This window comes from Hypanus sabinus, chromosome 4, assembly GCF_030144855.1.
Source record: "Hypanus sabinus isolate sHypSab1 chromosome 4, sHypSab1.hap1, whole genome shotgun sequence".
NCBI lineage: Eukaryota > Metazoa > Chordata > Chondrichthyes > Myliobatiformes > Dasyatidae > Hypanus > Hypanus sabinus.
Genome location: NC_082709.1, coordinates 62,623,390 through 62,641,609, shown reverse-complemented (window position 1 = coordinate 62,641,609; position 18,220 = coordinate 62,623,390). Strand labels below are relative to the sequence as shown.

Below are 18,220 nucleotides of genomic sequence, written 5' to 3'. Positions count from 1 at the left end.
GGCTCCCCACTCTTCCACTGGTCTTCTCTCACAATGGCTGTTCTATCTTAACCTGCAGTACCTTCCTTTTATTGGTTGAGTTACCACTCTCTTAGTCAATCAGAAACAACTTTTGAAGAGCTTCTGGCTCTTCTGCTCTGACTGGTGCAGCTGGATTTTGCAAGTATTCCCTGTGACCGTGTAGGTTTCCTCAGGGAGGTCTGGTTTCAAGCACACACAGACTAAATTGCTCCTGGTGTGTAAGTGGGATTAATATAGCAACAGTGTAAAGGTGCTGTTGATGGCTAGCACAGACTCAGTGAGCCCAAGGGCCTGTTTCTGCGCTCCATGTCTCATCCAACGCTCACAGGGTGTGGCATCCACTCTTCTCTGTGGATCAAACCCTGCAAATGCTACTTCCATCAGCATTTAACACATTCCAGATACAACTCTTATCCCCTGAGATGCAAGAGACCTAACACTGGACAAGAATGTTACCCTGCATATCAAAGCCCAAAAGGTCAGTCAGAGGCAGCCACAAATGTTGTCCCACGTTCCAGATCGAAGCCCAAAGGTCAAGGTCCAATGGCTGGAGCATGAGTCTGTGAATCTTTGCAAGACCGCTGGGGTAGTTGGGGCCCAGTGTCTGCGAAGCCACAAGCCCGCCGGAGGTCGATGATGGCCTGTTGTGGGGTTAGAGGACAATGTATGTGCATGGGAGGGAGGGAGGAATGGGGCTTGTTTCACTGCTGTTGCTTTGTTGCTTGGTGTGTTCTGCCAAGTATTGTGAGCATGCCACATTGAAACCAGAACATGTGGCAACATTTGCGGCTATCCCCAGCACATCCTTGGGTGTGTTGGTTGTTCACACAAAATGACATATTTCACTGTATGATTAGATGTAAATGTGATAAATAAAGCTAAAATCTGAACCTAAATTAATCTAAGCCTGAAATCTAAATCTGAACCTTTCAGACCCACCTTTCTCTCCATGGCCATCTGCTTGTAGCTCTCCTCTTCCAGTAACTGCACGAGCTGTGTGATCTGCTCTTGTAGGTCCTTGATCAGCTGCTCCCTGGGAAGAACAAGATCTCAATTTCACAGGGCAAAGGCATAATCAATCACTGCTGTTGCTTTCAAGGTGGTTTGGGCCCAAAATTTAACAGGCTGAGCCAAAACGGAGCAGAACAAGAGGTGGAAGTTGATCAAACCCTTGTGCCGCCATTTTACCCCAAGACCAGGCTCAATCTGTGGTCACAGAGTCGGAGTTATACAGCACGGTAATATGCCCTTCGATCCAACTCATCCATACTGACTAAGATGCCCATCTGAGCTGGTGCCACTTACCCACATTTGCCCTATGTCCTTACCTTTACTATCTGTGTACCTGTCCAAGTGTCTTTTAAACGTTGTCCCTGCCCCTTCCCTAATAACTCCTCAGGCAGCTCATTCTATATATACACTCGATCCTCTATATGAATAAGTTGCTTTTAAATCTTTCTCCTCTCACATTAATCCTATGCCCTCTGTTTTTTTTTACACACTTTCCACGAGAAAATTATTGTATGTGTTCACTCCATCTATACTCATGATTTTATACACCCCCATAAGATCACCTCTCATTCTCATGGACTTTAAGGAATAAAGTCCTAACCTGTCCAACCTCTCCTGTAACTCAGGCCCTCCAGTCCTGGAAATATTCTTGTAACTCATCTTTGCATTCTTTCCAAGTTAATGCAATCTTTCCTCTAACAGGGTGACTAAAACTGCCATAATACTCCAGCTACAGCCTCACAAGCTTCTTGTGCGACTGCATCATAACATCCCAGTGCCAAAGCTCAATGCCCTAACCGATGAAGGTCAGCGTGCCCTGCCTTGTCTGCCTCTGACACTACCTTCTCCTCTCCACATCTTTCTAAAGTGTGGTGCTGAGAATTGCAAACAATTCTTCAGCTAACTGCTAAAGAGGTTTGGTGTTATTTAAGCAAAAAGATTCTTTGTTCATAGCATCATACAGCATGGAAATGAGCTCTTTGGCCAAACAGTTCTGCATCGTCTATCAACCGACACCAATAACACTGAACCCTACACTAATTCCATTCTAGTCTCTCCGCACTGCTGTCAGCTGCACCGGATTCTACCACTCACCTGCACTCTGGGGCAAGGTATATGGACCTACCAAATGGTCTGCCTGTAGAACACAGGAAGCTCCAGACTCTCACAGAGAAAAAGTGCAAACCCCGTACATACAGGACCTGAAGTCCAGATTGAACCTGAGTTGCAGCTCCACTAGTTGTGTCTTTGTGCTGCCTGGCTCCCGAGACAAAGCTCTGAAGCAGATCTATTTCCTACATTGATGAAGCAATGTGCACTGCTTCCTTCATGATGAATACGCACCTGCAAGTACCCTGTCCTTGTAACTTCTGCGAAATAGCGCCATGCCGATTATATAATCTCTCTGAAATGCACTAATTCACAATTAGCAGCATTGGGTGGGATTTGCCAAGAGTAAGCCCATTTCAGCAGACAATCAACATCCTCCTATACACAGCAGTGCCACCTTTTGAACTGTCTGTAGACTTTGGTATTGTATTCCCTATACCCGGGGCCAGAGAGCTACACATCATTGTTTCTAATACTCACCCTGGAATCCCCAACTGCATTCTCCTTAGATATGTAATTGGCTACGATTGCACCCTAGCCAATTACATATCTAGGTTATCTTTAACTCTTTATTTCCCAGACCTGGTAGAAAAATGGTGAGGGAATGATGGGAATAGGTATACAACTTCAAATAGGTCCAGGTCTAAAGATGCTCACTGACACTCAGTGAATTATTCTGATGCTGAAGCTGCCTGATATTAAACATAAGGAATAGTGAACACTCACATGTCCTTCTCTGGTGCAGGCCTGAAAAAGTAGATAAAAATATGAATTAATACTGCCGAGGAAATAAGCTTACAATCCTTCTGAACTGTAGTTCACTCAAAAGATTAACAATTGGCTTTATTTGTCACATGTATATTGAAATATTCAAGGGAATTCATTATTTGCATCAATCACCAGATTAGTCCAAATATGTGCCGGAGGCAGCCTATAAGTGCCGCCGTGCATGATCACAACTTACTAAACCTAGCCTACTATAGAACCCAAACCTTTGAGAGCTCGGGATGTTGCAATCTATAGATTGTGTCTCAGATAGACGAAGCAAAGGTACATTACATTGAGTGTTGTACGGGTTCCGGAGTTGAGACAGGTGTAACGAGCTGTGTAGTCAGTCACTGACATGGATATGCCAAGCAACACTGCAGAGGACATGGACAGTTAAACCAAAGGAGTACAGCACTGAGCCCCGAGGCGGACACCAAGTGTACAATGTGAGAGGGAGATATCGTACATGGTGGACAGGAGCTGAGATACTATATACTTAGCAAAGTGTATGGAGACTGAGATCAATATAGAAGATAGTACAAGAAGAGCTTGACAGAGTTCTTGATCTGTATTCAATAGCTGCTGGACTAGTGGCTCCCAATGGGAACAATATTGTATCCCAGGAACTGTAGGAGTTTTTAAGGGGATGATTAAAAATAAAGAAGGCAGGAGTGCACTCGGTAGCAAGGGGGCAGCTGAGGGATTACAGGCTTAACTTAAGAAATTAATTACTTATTATAAGCATTTGATCTGCAGTACCTCATAATTGATTACAAAGATCACATAATCACCTCATCTCTTGGTAACCCACTGTTCTCTGAGACTTCACTCGAAATGTGTTATAGTTGTTAAATAGCAATGTGACACTTATATTTAGTATATCATGAGAAATCTGAACTGAAGAAATCTTGTTATTTCCTGGTCCGGTCCACACATCACTACCATGGTACAGTGTTAGCTAGTATAATTCCCATACTCTAATCACATGGTGACACAACTCCTGTGAATTAGGATATGATATTCAATGGAGCAAAGTTATGAATCTGTCCTTTCAAATGGTCTTGACTGTATTTTTGTAGCCCAAGACCCAACGAGATATTGCTTCCCAACTTAATGCACCTTCTGGTAGAGAGTCAGATTTTGTCTGAGCTATGATGAGGTCATTACTTTCCCTTTCATTGATCACCGTGCTTGAGGTTGGACTTAAACAAAAGGTGATTGATTGTGATCATGAATCCATAACAAAAATGGCAAAAGCAGATCAAACAAAAAAGAAGTGTAGACAGTACAGAGTATCCAAAATATAGATTTATATCAGCACCAAGCAACCAACAACAGCCAATGTGTCTGTTGTGTGAAGCTGTCCAAGTTCCTTGAATATTTGAAGAGAATATATTCTGATAAAGTAAACAAGAATTTGGCTTCATTTTAAGACACTTTGTGAAAACTTTCAGAAATGAAAAACACTTAAAAACATATTTTCTAGCACTCCACAAATAAACAGTGATGGTTTGTGTGCTTCATAAAACATTTCATCACTACATCTGGAAAAACCCATACAATTGGAGAAGAACTGATTCTGCCAGCAGTCAGGGAGATTCTGAGTACAGTTTTGTGTAAGTCATCATACCCAATAATTAACACAATTCCACTCAGAAAACGACTCTGCTCAAAGACGAATAGATGAAGTGTCTGAGAACATGGAAGACATATTGTGCAACATACTTAGGACAACAGAATTTGCTCTACGGTTGGAAGAGTCAATTTTGCCAGGAAACAAATATTTGTTTCTTAGTTACGTTCGCTTCATAAGATATGAAAGCAGGATTCAAAAGTTGTTATTTGCAAGGGGATTAGAAACAGATACACCAGGGGAGACAATATTTCAGGTTGTTGAGCAATTTTTCAAAGGGAAGGACATTCCCCTCACCAACATTTTTGCTTGTGCAACAGTTTGGACACCATCAGTGACAGGACACCACTGAGGGATTATTAATTTATTTTAAAAAGCTGTACCTAACATATTTACCATTCACTGTGTAATTTACAGATAGCATCTTGTCACAAAAAACCTTAAGAGAATGGCAGCACAAATCATTAAATAGTGTTATCACAGCAGTAAATAAAATCAAGTCCCATGCTCTCAATTCTCAACTATTTTGAGGGGTTTGTATTGAGAATATTGAACAGTTTGAATGCTTGCTTTGTGCTTAGAAGTCAGATTCCTCTCAGAAGTTCTTTAATGCGTGTTTTGAAATTCAATAATATTCTTTGAAGACTGCTTCTTTCAGTAATCAACTCAAGAATATTAAGCAATTCAACACTTATTTGTCAGAATTATTCGCAAAGTTTAATAAAATCAATCTCCAATTTCAAGGAAATGATGTGAATCATATCAAAGTCAAATTAGTCATGTCCACATTTCTATCAAGTGCAACATTGGCTGTTACGACCTTTTCCAATTTCTGAGCCTCTCTGATTTGAAAGAGAAAGAAAGAATACCAGATGATGATCTTCAAGTATCTGTGCCCATCTGGGTATTCCAGATTGGGTAATAAATTTATTCCTGAACACTTTTAATGAGAAATTAACAGGATGGATGAAGGAAGAACTGATCTCATTTAAGGTTCAAAAAAACCATATCAAGACTTTTGGTTGCAGAAATAAAGTCTCTGAGTGCTATCCTGCACTGTGGAAAAAGGTCAGGACATTCTTTATTGCCTTTTGCAACATTTCCAACATTATTTAGTGGAGCACACTTTCAGTGTGGTCGCCAACTTCTTTCAAAGCAATGAAATTGACTGCAAGTTACTGAACGGTGGGATCTGAGACTCCTGAGTGACATTCAGTTTGATGTTGAGAAGCTAATATTGCTGCACCAAACCTATCCATCTCAAAGGAAGCAATGTGAGTAGTGAATTGGAGATGAAAACTGTTTTTACTTTAATTAAATACTGAAATAATTTTATATGTAGCTTTAAATAGATTTGAATAATTTTGCAATTAGTTGACACTTCTTTGAATTTGCTATTCCTAATTTTCTTTCATTGTGCATTGTAAATGAAAATTCTTTATAGTTTTTATGTAATTACCGGAAAGGGGGATGTGGCCTGGGAGCACCGTTCCCTCTAAGCTGTGTGGGCGTATGGCCATGCAGTCACTGAAATGCTCCCGTGCACATAGCCTTAGCTGCCGTGCAGCTGAAATTTTTTTTATAATTTTGATACCTATGTTAATATAGCACTAAAATACTAAAATTAATGCATATAATTATATGTTAATGAATATAATCCATACATTTTCTAAGTACTGAATGTATTATAACCATCTTTGAAGCATTTTAGTGTTTCATTGTCAGTGTTTCAAACTGTTATAAGTTTTAATAAACACAGAATGAAACTTGGTAGCTCAATGTTGCTACTGCGCCTATTCTTTGACTCAAAGTGCGTGTGATCACTTGGATAATAATTTCCTGATGATGAGCTAAGGGAATGGCAGGCTTTTGGTTCTGTTGCTATTGCAAACACAATCAATTTTGAATTTGGAAAAGAGAATATCATACGACTGACAAAAAAAACTCATCTACCATTATGAACCATGACAAAAAGATTGCCTCAAAAATATCGCAGCAATACTGTGATTTCAAATTTGTCATGTCTGAAAAAGTTAAGACTGGCTTAATTAAGACATTCACTGATATATTGAGCTATGTGCTTGGAGTGAAGAATTAGAAGAACTATCAACTCCTGTGTATTTTCCAGCATCTGCAGATTTTCTCTTGTTTGTAACTGTCAATTCTTGTTGACATTTTTGGAACATTTCAAGTTTCTAGTGCTGTCTGCAAATGTAAGTTCAGTTTTATAAATTCAGTCAAATGTAAAACCAGAAACACACTAGAAGTGGAACAGCTGGATGATTTTATGAGGATTAAGACGTATCTTTTATCTGGATGTAAAATTAATCTGGACAGTGTTTACTGCAATGGATTTGTAATACATACGAGAAAAAGTTTACAAAACGTGAAAGGTTTTCTTTGTCGTACTGTATTTCATTATATCCTTTAATTAATAAGTAAACTCAAAAGCATGTGATTTTCCAATTTTCATTCTAAATATTCATAGTATGCATATTACAAATAAACATTTAAGATGCTGCACACTTTTCAGACCACATAAAAATTTCCTGCTCAGAGCAGTGGTCTGGGAGCCAAGGGGGTGGTAACCCAAAAATGTTAGGGGACCACTGATCTACTCAGTGCAGTGAAATCAGAAAATACAACACAGTTAATTATGTTTGGATAAACATAGTAAACTGCAATACAATGAGCAATATGCTTCAGCCTACCCCACTGCCCAAAGAAGAAATAACACTGATTATCTATCTCAGGGACATTACCTTGAAACGTATGTCCTGACAGGCTTGGGTCGATTGAAGAACTCATCACACAAGGAGACACTGATGTTACTCTTGGTCCGAGACAGGGTGTATCCTGGTGCAATGACAACGGATTCTCTTTTCTGTGTGAAATAAACATCATTAGTTACCTGCTGTGGCAAACAGTAGCCTGAGAGCCTCATTGATAACAAGAATGTGGAAGTTGCAGAAGAGATTGACCATGATGTTGCCTGGATTAAAGAGCATGTCTTATGAGGGCATGTTGAGCAAGCTAGGGCTTTTCACTTTGGAGTGACAGAGGATGAGAGGTAACCTGAGAGTGATATACAGGTGTCCCCCGCTTTACGCCACTTCGTTTTTATGAAAGACTTACATTAGTACCTGTTTTCACTAACCTAAAGAAATCCAAAGAGCATTTTTGCTCTTATGAAAAAAGGCGCCCGCTTGTGTTTACCCCAAGAAAGACCACCATGACCATGAAGCCTTGCGCGGGCAGGTGTGCTTGCATGAGTGTACGCGCTGATTTTTTTCTACAAATCGGTTTTGGCTAAATCATCCTGATTCTGGTAAGTGAAACTACACTGTACGTACATTATTTCTACTTTATATAGGCTGTGTATTTATCATATCATTCCTACTTTTACTATATGTTAGTGTTATTTTAGCTTTTATGTGCTATTTGGTATGATTTGGTCAGTTATTTTTTAGGTCTGGGAACACTCAAAAATTTTTCCCATATAAATTAATGGTGATTGCTTCTTCGCTTTATGACATTTCGGCTTACGAAAGGTTTCATAGGAACGCTCTACCTTCGGATAGCGGGGGAAACTTGTACAAGATTATGAGGCATAGACGGAATGGACAGCCAGATTTCAGAGGTAGTTTTTCTTTACACAAAGGGTGGTAGGTGCATGGAACACCCTGCTAAGGGATGCTGGTAGAGGCAGATACATTAGGGACATTTAAGAGAATCTTAGATAAGCACACAGATGAAAAAAAAACTGGAAGGCTATGTAGAAAGGAAGGGAAAGATTGATCTTACAGTAGGTTAAACAGTCAGCACAACGTTGTGGGCCGAAGGGCCTGTAATGTGCTATACTTTACAGTCCTACGATCTAACATACCTCACAGACAGCTGGCTCTGGGTTTCAATAGGTACATTTACTTTACCCCCTTGTGGGTTATTACTACTGTTTAATATTTCTTGGATCAGAGACCCAGTTGGTCTATCAAGTTTAGACTGGCTCTAAGAGCAATCAGATTAATCCCAGTCTCCCATTATTTTCTGTAAATTACTCTTTCACACATTTTCATTAACATCTCCCAATTTTTCCAACACCCACCTAAACTTGGAGTAGCTACATCATAAAGATAAATGTGTTAGATTACATAATAGGTAACTGGATTTTATATACTGAATGGATTGAACAATATTTTTAAGTAAACGAAATAGCCAATAAGAAACAAGTACCAATTTTTCTGAGTGCATTTGGTTTCAAGGCATATGCTGACAGCTTCAGCCAAACCAGCAGAAATTAGCTTGGCTGATATCGTCAAAGTAATGTTGCAACATTTAGAACCAAAGCCATTATTGATTGCAGGGTGCTTTAGGTTTCATAAGTGGAATCAAAAGGAAGAGAAGTCCATTTCAGCTTACATGGTTGCATTGAAGAGATCGTCTGAACATTGACAGTGTGGTAATGGGCTTAGTGATGCACTAAGAGATCATTTAGTTCATGGAATCTTACATTCAAAAATGGCTCCTAACTGTTGCATAAATTACATTTAAAAGAGCGGTTGGAATATCTGTTTCAATGAAAACCACAGGCAGATGCAATTGAGTTGAAAGTGAGCGTGAACAAAACTGCAAGTCCAAACAGAAACTGGCCTGGTCAAACAAATTGTGTTACTGTTGTGGCAGGGGATCACATACTCCAGACCAATGATGAGTTAAGGGCAAAACTTACTGAAAATGCAAAAAATAGGACACGTACAAAGAGCATGTCAGAGACAAAAATAAATGAATTTCACAGGGAAGCGAAACAGCTAGTAAGTCAAGTTGAAGTTTCAAAAAGAGCACTAATCTGCATGCTGTTGATGAAAAATCTGATAATGATGAGTGACGCAGGACTGATTTTCAGTGTGAAAATTAACAATAGACAAGCAATATGGTTTCCACCAGAAGTGAAAGGCAAATTAACTAAAATGGAATCAGACTAGTTCAGCTGTTTCAGTCATTACACAAAATGACTTTGAGAGACATTTCAAAGATACTAAACTGAAGCCTGCAAATATCCAGCTTAGAACTTATACTGGAGAAAAGGTAATGACTGTGGAATGACAATCATGACAGTGAAATACAGCAACCAACACCAGGCTTGTATGTGGAAAAAAACAGGAGGACCAACATTGTGGGAACGTGATTGGCTGAGACAACTATATTTTGATTGGAGATTCAGCCACAATTTGCATACCACATCCCCTAACATGAAACCAACTGAAAGCAAATTAGGCAAAGTACTGGTTGATGCCACAACTATCTCCATGCTGTATACCATGAACTGTCACCCAATAGAGGACAAACAGGTGTTGTTTTCGACTTCTCTGCTTCTGGCTGGAAAGCATATCAGGTTAAGGAAGGACCATGCTGCTCAGAGGAAGTGTGAAAGTGACGAAAGCAGAGGTCGGATTTCAGCCGTTTTTGTAGGCAACGTATCTGAGAATGCCTCTGATACGTTAATCAGACAGTTACTTGCTAAATGTGGCTTGGTTTTAAGCTGGAAGCAAGTTCAAGGAGCTTCAGGAAAACTGCAAGCATTCAACTTTTATGAATATGAAGAACCAGAATCTACTCTGTGTCCTTGAACTTCAAGTGGGAGACAAAAAGCTACTTGTAAAATTAGACACTCGATGAATGGAAGGTCATAAGGAAAGAAGCTAGTAGAGATACAAAAACAAAGGATTCATCAGATGATGCCGTGGATGAGGAAACCAAGAGGAGAGATCAATCGTAAAGGCAGAAACAGAAGGACTAATAAGAGAATACTCCAGTGAACTAAATGGACCTTCCCAAGATCAAGATGCACAAACCAGAAGAAGAAAAAGGAAGGAGAATTAAGGTGTTCAGGGCTGTCAGAACCACTTCCTGCAGTCTCAGAGTCAACTCCAACGATTACTATGGAGGAGACCTCAGAACCAGAGATCGTTTTCACAGCCATAAGTCTCACCTGCCAAGCAGAGTGATCCGCCTCATCAGAAGAGGCATTATCCCACAAAACTAAGAAATCCTGCACAGCAATTAAATCTTTAGGCCTGAATGGGCCAATTTAAAATTTACTATGCTGTGGATATCTGTATATAGTAGTTATAATACATACTGCGTTTACCGTTGAGATGCATTCTCTGTTGAATTGGAGTTTATATCTACCAAGGGAGGAGTGTTGTATATTTAATATTTCAATAATATTGAGTAATCTTGTGTAGATATGTATTGATTGATTAAGCATTCTTGTTCATTTAAATAATTTATTACTGGTTACATATATATAAATACATGAATATCATATATCATCACGCCACCACATGATACATGCATGCCTCACTTTTCTGCCTCCTCCACCTCCTCTGGAAACTTGTTCCAAACATGCACCACCCTCTGTGTGGAAAAACCTGTTCCTCAGTTCCCCTTTAAATCTTGCTTGTCTCAGTTTAAAACTGCATCCTTTGGTTTTAGACTCCCCTACCATGGAAAAGAGACTGTGACCACTTAGGCTAGCTATGAGCCACATTATTTTATAAACCTTTATGAGGTCACCCTTCAGCCTTCTTCGCTGCAGGGAAAACAGTCTTAACCCATCCAGTTTCTTAAAATAACTCAAGCCTCCCACACAACATCATTTGACACTAGGCCTCGTAAGGCAATATTAGGGCAGAAATTGTTCACAAAATGCTTCTTTAAGAAGCACGAGGGAGGCTGTGTTTACAGAGCTTAGGGTGTAAAGAACCAAGGGATTTCCAGCAGGGAAGCAGTGAGGAAGATGAAACCTGGGGAGACAAAACCTGGGGAGACATTGAGGGAAACTTGGGGATCAGCAATGGTAATAGATCAATCCCGCAGGGATCTGAAGACAAGGAGAATGAGAGTTCTAACGTGGAAAAGAGGCAACGTCTGAAGGAAGCAGAGAAGCACTTGGAGAACTGGAAAGGAGCTATCGTGGACTTGTCTTTTTTATACCTTTTTTTTTAAACAATATCCGTGAAACTTTGACTAATTGGGGCTTAATTGGGCCAAAACATACTGGTCCCAGTATGTCCCAATTAACCATGTGCCCTGTTTCATTAAATCCATGTTCAGCAGCTATTTACTGGCCAGATACTGAAAGTTGGTGAGTTAGTGTCAGTGAGAAATCAACTCTATCTGCTCAGGTAACAAGGCCTTTACCTGGTAATCATGTGTAGCAGTCGACCGACTCCCACAAGTTCCACACAACTGCAGGATGGCACATGGTGTGCTGGAAAAAAAAACAAACGGATAAACTATGAAATAATTTTCTATTCTGCCGAGTAGGAGACAATTTGATAAGTCCTGTTTACCCCCTCAGGTCCCTGTCAAACTGCAGGAAGACAGAAACCATAAATGTATCACAGCACATCACCTTCTAACTCACATTCTTATCCAGATACACTTTAAATATACCATTTCTATTCTATAACTGCTATTCACCTCTGCCATCTGACAACAGGCAACTGCATCATCCTACTACTCTCTGCTGTGTTTGATTACTGAGTGATGGGATGCCACGACTTACCAGAAGAGACGCACTGCATTGTTACTGAGGCATCCAATACTGAACACAAGGAAGGATTCAGCTCAAGTTGTAACAATAGATTGCTGGTCATTATTTGAGAAAGGCTGATGACATTTATAGCAGTCAGGTTTTCTTCCTGGGAGTAGAATACAAGAGCAAGGATGTGATGCTGAGTCCTTGTAAGACATTGGTCAGACTGCATTTGGAGTACTGTAAACAGTTTTAGGCACCTTATCTAAACAAAGATGTGCTGGTATTAGAGAGGGTCCAGAGAATGATTCTGGAAATGAAGAGTTAATTTGTGAGGCGCATTTAATGGCTCTGGGTCTGTACTCACTGGATTTTAGAAGAATGAGGGGGGATTTCATCAAAAGCCTTTGAATATTGAAAGGCTTATGTAGAGAGGATGTGGAGAGGATGTTCCCTACAACGGCCAAGTCTTGGACCAAAGGGCACAGCCTCAGAAGAGAGGGATGTCCATTTATACCAGTGATGAGGAGGAATTTCATAGAAACATAGAAAACCTACAGCACAATACAGGCCCTTCAGCCCACAAAGTTGTGCCGAACATGACCCTATCTTAGAAATTACTAGCCTTACCCATAGGCCTCTATTTTTCTAAGCTCCATGTACCTATCCAAAATTCTCCTAAAAGACCCTATCATATCCGCCTCCACCACTGTTGCCGGCAGCCCATTCTACGCACTCACCACTCACTGTGTAAAAAACTTATCCCTGATATCTCCTCTGTACCTAATCCCCAGCACCTTAAACCTGTGCCCTCTTGTAGCAACCATTTCAGCCCTGGGAAAAAGCCTCTGACTATCCACACGATCAATGCCTCTCGTCATCTTCTACCATCATATTTGACCTACCAAAATGAATCACTTCACACTTATCTGGGTTGAACTCCATCTGCCACTTCTCAGTCCAGTTTTGCATCCTATCAATGTCCTGCTGTAACCTCTGACAGCCCTCTACATGATCCACAACACTCCCACCCTTTGTGTCATCAGCAAACTTACTAACCCACCCCTCCACTTTCTTATCCCGGTCATTATAAAAATCACGAAGAGTAAGGGTCCCAGAACAGATCCCTGAGGCACACCACTGGTCATCGACCTCCATGCAGAATATGACCCGTCTACAACCACTCTTTGCCTTTTGTGGGCAAGCCAGTTCTGAAACCACAATGTCCCCTTGGATCCCATGCCTCCTTACTTTTCAAATAAGCCTTGCATGGGGTACCCTGTCAAATGCCTTGCTGAAATCCATATACACTACATCTACTGCTCTTCCTTCATCAATGTGATTAGTCACATCCTCAAAAAATTCAGTCTCGTAAGGCTTTGCCCTTCACAAAGCCATGCTGACTATTCTTAATCATATTATACCTCTCCAAATGTTCATAAATTCTGCCTCTCAGGATCTTCTTCATCAAGTTACCAATCACTGAAGTAAGACTCACTGGTCTATAATTTCCTGGGCTATCCCTACTCCTTTTCTTAAATAAGGGAACAACATCCACAACCCTCCAATCCTCCGGAACCTCTCCCGTCCCCATTGATGATGCAAAGATCATTGCCAGAGGTTCAGTAACTCCCAAGGGACTGCGTTAGGGAACTGGAGATGCAGCTCGATAACCTTCGTCTGGTCAGGGAGAGCGAGGAGGTGACAGAAAGGAGTTATAGACAGGTGGTCACACCAGAGCCATGGGAGACAGACAAGTGGGTAACAGTCAGGAGAGGGAAGGGAAAGAGTCAGGTACAAGAGAGTACCCCTGTGACTGTCCCCCTGAATAATAAGTACTCCTGTTTGAGTACTGTTGGGGGGACAGCCTACCTGAGGTAAGTAACTGTGGTCGAACCTCTGCATCAGAGTCCGGCCCTGTGGCTCAGAAGGGTAGGGAAAAGAAGAGAAAGGCAGTAGTGATAGGGGACTCTATAGTTAGGGGGTCAGACAGGTGATTCTGTGGACGCAGTAAAGAAACTTGGATGGTAGTTTGTCTCCCTGGTGCCAGGGTCCATTTCAGATCGCGTCCAAGATATCCTGCAGTGGGAGGGAGAGCAGCCAGAGGTCGTAGTACATATTGGTTCCAAAGGCATATGTAGGAAAAGGGAAGGGGTACTGAAAACAGACTACAGGGAGTCAGGAAGGAAGTTGAGAAGCAGCACTGCAAAGGTAGTGATCTCAGGATTACTGCCTGTGCCACGTGACAGTGAGTATAGGAATAGAATGAGGTGGAGGATAAATGCGTGGTGAGGGTTTGGAGCAGGGGGCAGGGATTCAGGTTTCTGGATCATTGGGACCTCTTTTAGGGCAAGTGTGACCTGTACAAAAAGGACGGGTTGCACTTGAATCCCGGGGGGACCAATATCCTTGCTAAGGCTACTGGGGAGAGTTTAAGCTAGAATTGTTGGGGGGTGGGAACCAAACTGGAACTGAACTGAGGAGACTAGGGAAGAGGCGGTTGGCTCACAAATAGAGAAAGCTTGTAGACAGTGTGAGAGGGAGGATAGGCAGGTGATAGAGAAGGGATACACACAGACCAATGGTTTGAGATGCATCTAATTTAATGCAAGAAGTATTGTGAACAAAGTGGATGAGCTTAGAGCGTGGATCAGTACTTGGAGATATGATGGCCATTACAGAGACTTGGATGGCTCAGGGACAGGAATGGTTACTTCAAGTGCTGGGTTTTAGATGTTTCAGAAAGGACAGGGAGGGAGGCAAAAGAGCTTGGGCGTGGCACAGTTGATCAGAAATAGTGTCACGGCCGCAGAAAAGGTGGACGTCATGGAGGGATTGTGGGTGGAGGTTAGGAACAGGAAGGGGTCAATAACTCTACTGGGTGTTTTTTATAGGCCGCCCAATAGTAATAGGGAAATCGAGGAGCAGATGGGGAAACAGATCCTGGAAAGGTATATTAATAACAGAGTTGTCATGATGAGAGATTTTAATTTCTCAAATACGTATTGATTGGCATCTCCCTAGAGCAAGGGATTTAGACGGGGTGGATTTTGTTAGGTGTGTTCAGGAAGGTTTCTTGACGTAATATGTAAATAATCCTGCAAGAGGAGAGGCTGTACTTGATTTGGTATTGGGAAATGAACCTGGTCAGGTGTCAGATCTCTTAGTAGGAGAACATTCTGGAGATAGTATCTCTTTTACAATAGCATTGGAGAGAGATAGGAACAGACAAGTTAGAAAAGCGTTTAATTGGAGTAAGAGGAATGATGAGGCTATCAAGTAGGAAATTGAAGGCTTAAATTGGGAACAGATGTTCTCAGGGAAAAGTACAGAGGAAATGTGGCAAATGTTCAGGGGATATTTGTCTGGAGTTCTGCCTAGGTACGTTCCAATGAGACAGGGAAGTTATGGTAGAGTACAGGAACCGTGATGTACTGTTTCTTTAACCAGTGTGCAGCAAATCTATGGAATTTATTGCCACAGATGGCTATGGATGTCAAGATATTGAGTCTATTTAAAGCAGAAGTTGACAGGTTCTTGATTAGTCAGGGCCTCAAAGGTTACAGGGAGAAGGCAGGAGAATGGGGTTGAGAGGAACAGTAAATCTGCCATGATGTAACGGCGGAGCAGACTCAATAGACCAAAAGACCTGATCATGTTCCTATGCCTTATGGTCTTTGCTGATGGGTCCAAATGCCTCAACAGCTTATGAATAGCACTCTGCAAGATCCTGACCACTGCACTGGTTCAAGGTGTCAACTCACTTCAACATCTCAAGGGTAATTAGGGGTGGTATCCCCATAAGAAAATAAAGAGCTATGGTCAACACCTGTTTACACTTTCAGCTATTGAATGTCAGAATTTCAGAATGTCCCCTTACAAGACATTGTTTATCATGTGCGAAATTGTTGGAGCGGCCTTTGTTGGACTGGACAGTGTTGGAGCGGTTATTTGAGGCTTTAGCTCTGCAATGCTTCAGCGAGGAGAGGCTTGAGCGAGAGAAGGTGAAAAAGCTGTAGGCAGATTTTTTTTCTTTCCCCTAGCTCATTTATTGTTTACCTTCTTTATATTTGCACAGTTAGAACAGTAGGGATGCAGGATAGTTGAATGTTCCTCTTGCAGGATGTGGGAAGGCAGAAAGACCTCCAGTTTCCTTGCTGACCACAGCTGCAGGAAGTACATCCAGTTGCAGTTTCTAACAATCCACTTTAAGAAGTTGGAGCTGGAACTGGATGTAGCCATCATTTATAATATGATCATGAAAATACAGCCAGGAGTATCAGAAAAAATTAAGAAGGAATGGGAAAAATAACTTCACTGTCTTATATCCACAGAGCAGTGGGAAAAAATTTTACAAATAGTTAATTCTTCTTCTATTTGTGCTAAACATGCCCCAATACAATTTAAGTTTGTACATAAAGCTCATATGTCCAAGGACAAACTCACTCGATTTTATTCTTATGTTAATCCAACCTGTGACAGATGTCATTCTGAAGTCACTTCATTGACCCACATGTTTTGGTCTAACTCCTATTTGCAAAATTATTGGAAAGATATTCTTGGTACTATTTCAACAGTTCTGAACATCAAATTGCAACCACATCCTATTACTGCAATTTTTGGTTTACCAATGGTGGATAATAGGTGCTTATCCCCCTCAGCCCAGCAGATGATTTGTCATATTAGTGGCTAGAAGCTCTATCCTATTGGACTGGAAAGAAATTAATCCTCCAACTATACTTCAGTGATTTTCTCAAAATATTTCCTGTTAGAAAAAAATTAGAAGTGTTGTCTTTAACCCTTCAGTTAAATTTGAAGAAACTTGGAGACCATTTATTCAACATTTTCATATGAGCTAAACTGACTTTTCCTAAACCTTATTCTTATCATCTTTAATTATTTGGATGGAGGTGCGGAGTTATTGACGCTGCTGTGTATATTTGACATAATGCAATGGCCCATGTTGGTTAGGTTTTTTTTGGGGTTTTTTTTGGGGTTTTTGTTCTTACTTTCTCCATTTTTTGTAACCACTATGAGTTTGGGAGGTTATTATATATGGATTATCAGCTATTTGTATTTATACCTTAACCTATTAATTATGTATTCTCAAGCTCTTTGTACTCAATGTTTCATTTATTTTTGCTTAAAATCAATAGAAAGATTTAAAAAGAAAAGAAAGGAACTGGATGAAGTCCAGTTCATTTGGGAGGCTGAGAGCGTGATAGATAAGGCTTCTAGAGAAGTAGTTACACCCAAGGGCAGGACACAGGAAACAGGGTGACAGTCTGGAAGGGGAAATGGATTAAACAGCCAGTGCAGAGTACCCCAGTGCCATCCTCCACAACACAGGTATACCACTTTGGATACTGTGTTGGGGAGGGGGGGGGGGGGGTTGACCTAGCAGAGGAAAGTCTCAATGGTCGGTTATCTGGCACTGAGTCTGGCTCTGTCATTCAGAGGGAAGAGGGGAGAAGAGACGAGCTGTGGTGTTAGAGATTTGTTAGTTAGGGAAACAGAAAGGAGGTTCTGTGAATGAGAACAACATTCCTGAATGGTAAGTTGCCTCCTGGGTGCCTGAGTCCAGACATCTCAGATTGAGTCCTCAGCATTCTTTAGTGGGAGGGTGAACAGCCAGTGGTCATGGTCTATAGAAATCTACAGAACATTACAGGCCCTTTGGCCCACAATGTTGTGCCAACCATGTAACCTACTATAGAAGCTGACTAGAATTTCCCTACCACAAAGCCTCCTATTTTTCTAAGCTATCTAAGAGTCTCTTAAAAGACCCTAATGTATCCACAATAGAGTCTACATAGATACCAATGACATATGTAGGAAGAGTGAAGAGGTTCTATAAAGGGAGTTCAGGGAGTTAGGTGCTAAGTTAAAGGGCAGGACCTCCAGGGTTGTGATCTCAGGATTGCTACCCATGCCACGTGCTAATGAGGCCAGAAATAGGAAGATCATACAGTTTAGCATGTGGTTAAGGAGTTGGTGTAGGAAGGAGGGCAACAGATTTTTGGATCACTGGGCTCACTTCCAGGGAAGGCGGGAATAGTACGGAAGGGATGGTTTGCACCTGAAGTGGAGGGGGACTAATATCCTAGTGGGAAGGTTTGCTAGTGCTGGATGCTGGG

General features: G+C 41.2%; 1 protein-coding gene across 4 annotated transcripts in view; it reads right to left on the bottom strand.

The window, feature by feature from the left end:
* LOC132392825 (flagellum-associated coiled-coil domain-containing protein 1-like) overlaps positions 1-18,220 on the bottom strand; it is a 58,959-nt gene that overhangs the window by 18,372 nt on the left and 22,367 nt on the right. For all 4 annotated transcript variants that reach the window (XM_059967266.1, XM_059967263.1, XM_059967264.1 and 1 more), the window contains 4 exons: positions 11,747-11,816; positions 7,306-7,427; positions 2,869-2,889; positions 961-1,054 (listed from right to left, as the gene is read on the bottom strand). In XM_059967266.1, coding sequence (XP_059823249.1) covers positions 961-1,054; positions 2,869-2,889; positions 7,306-7,427; positions 11,747-11,816 — 307 coding nt within the window. The remainder of the gene's footprint in view (positions 1-960; positions 1,055-2,868; positions 2,890-7,305; positions 7,428-11,746; positions 11,817-18,220) is intronic.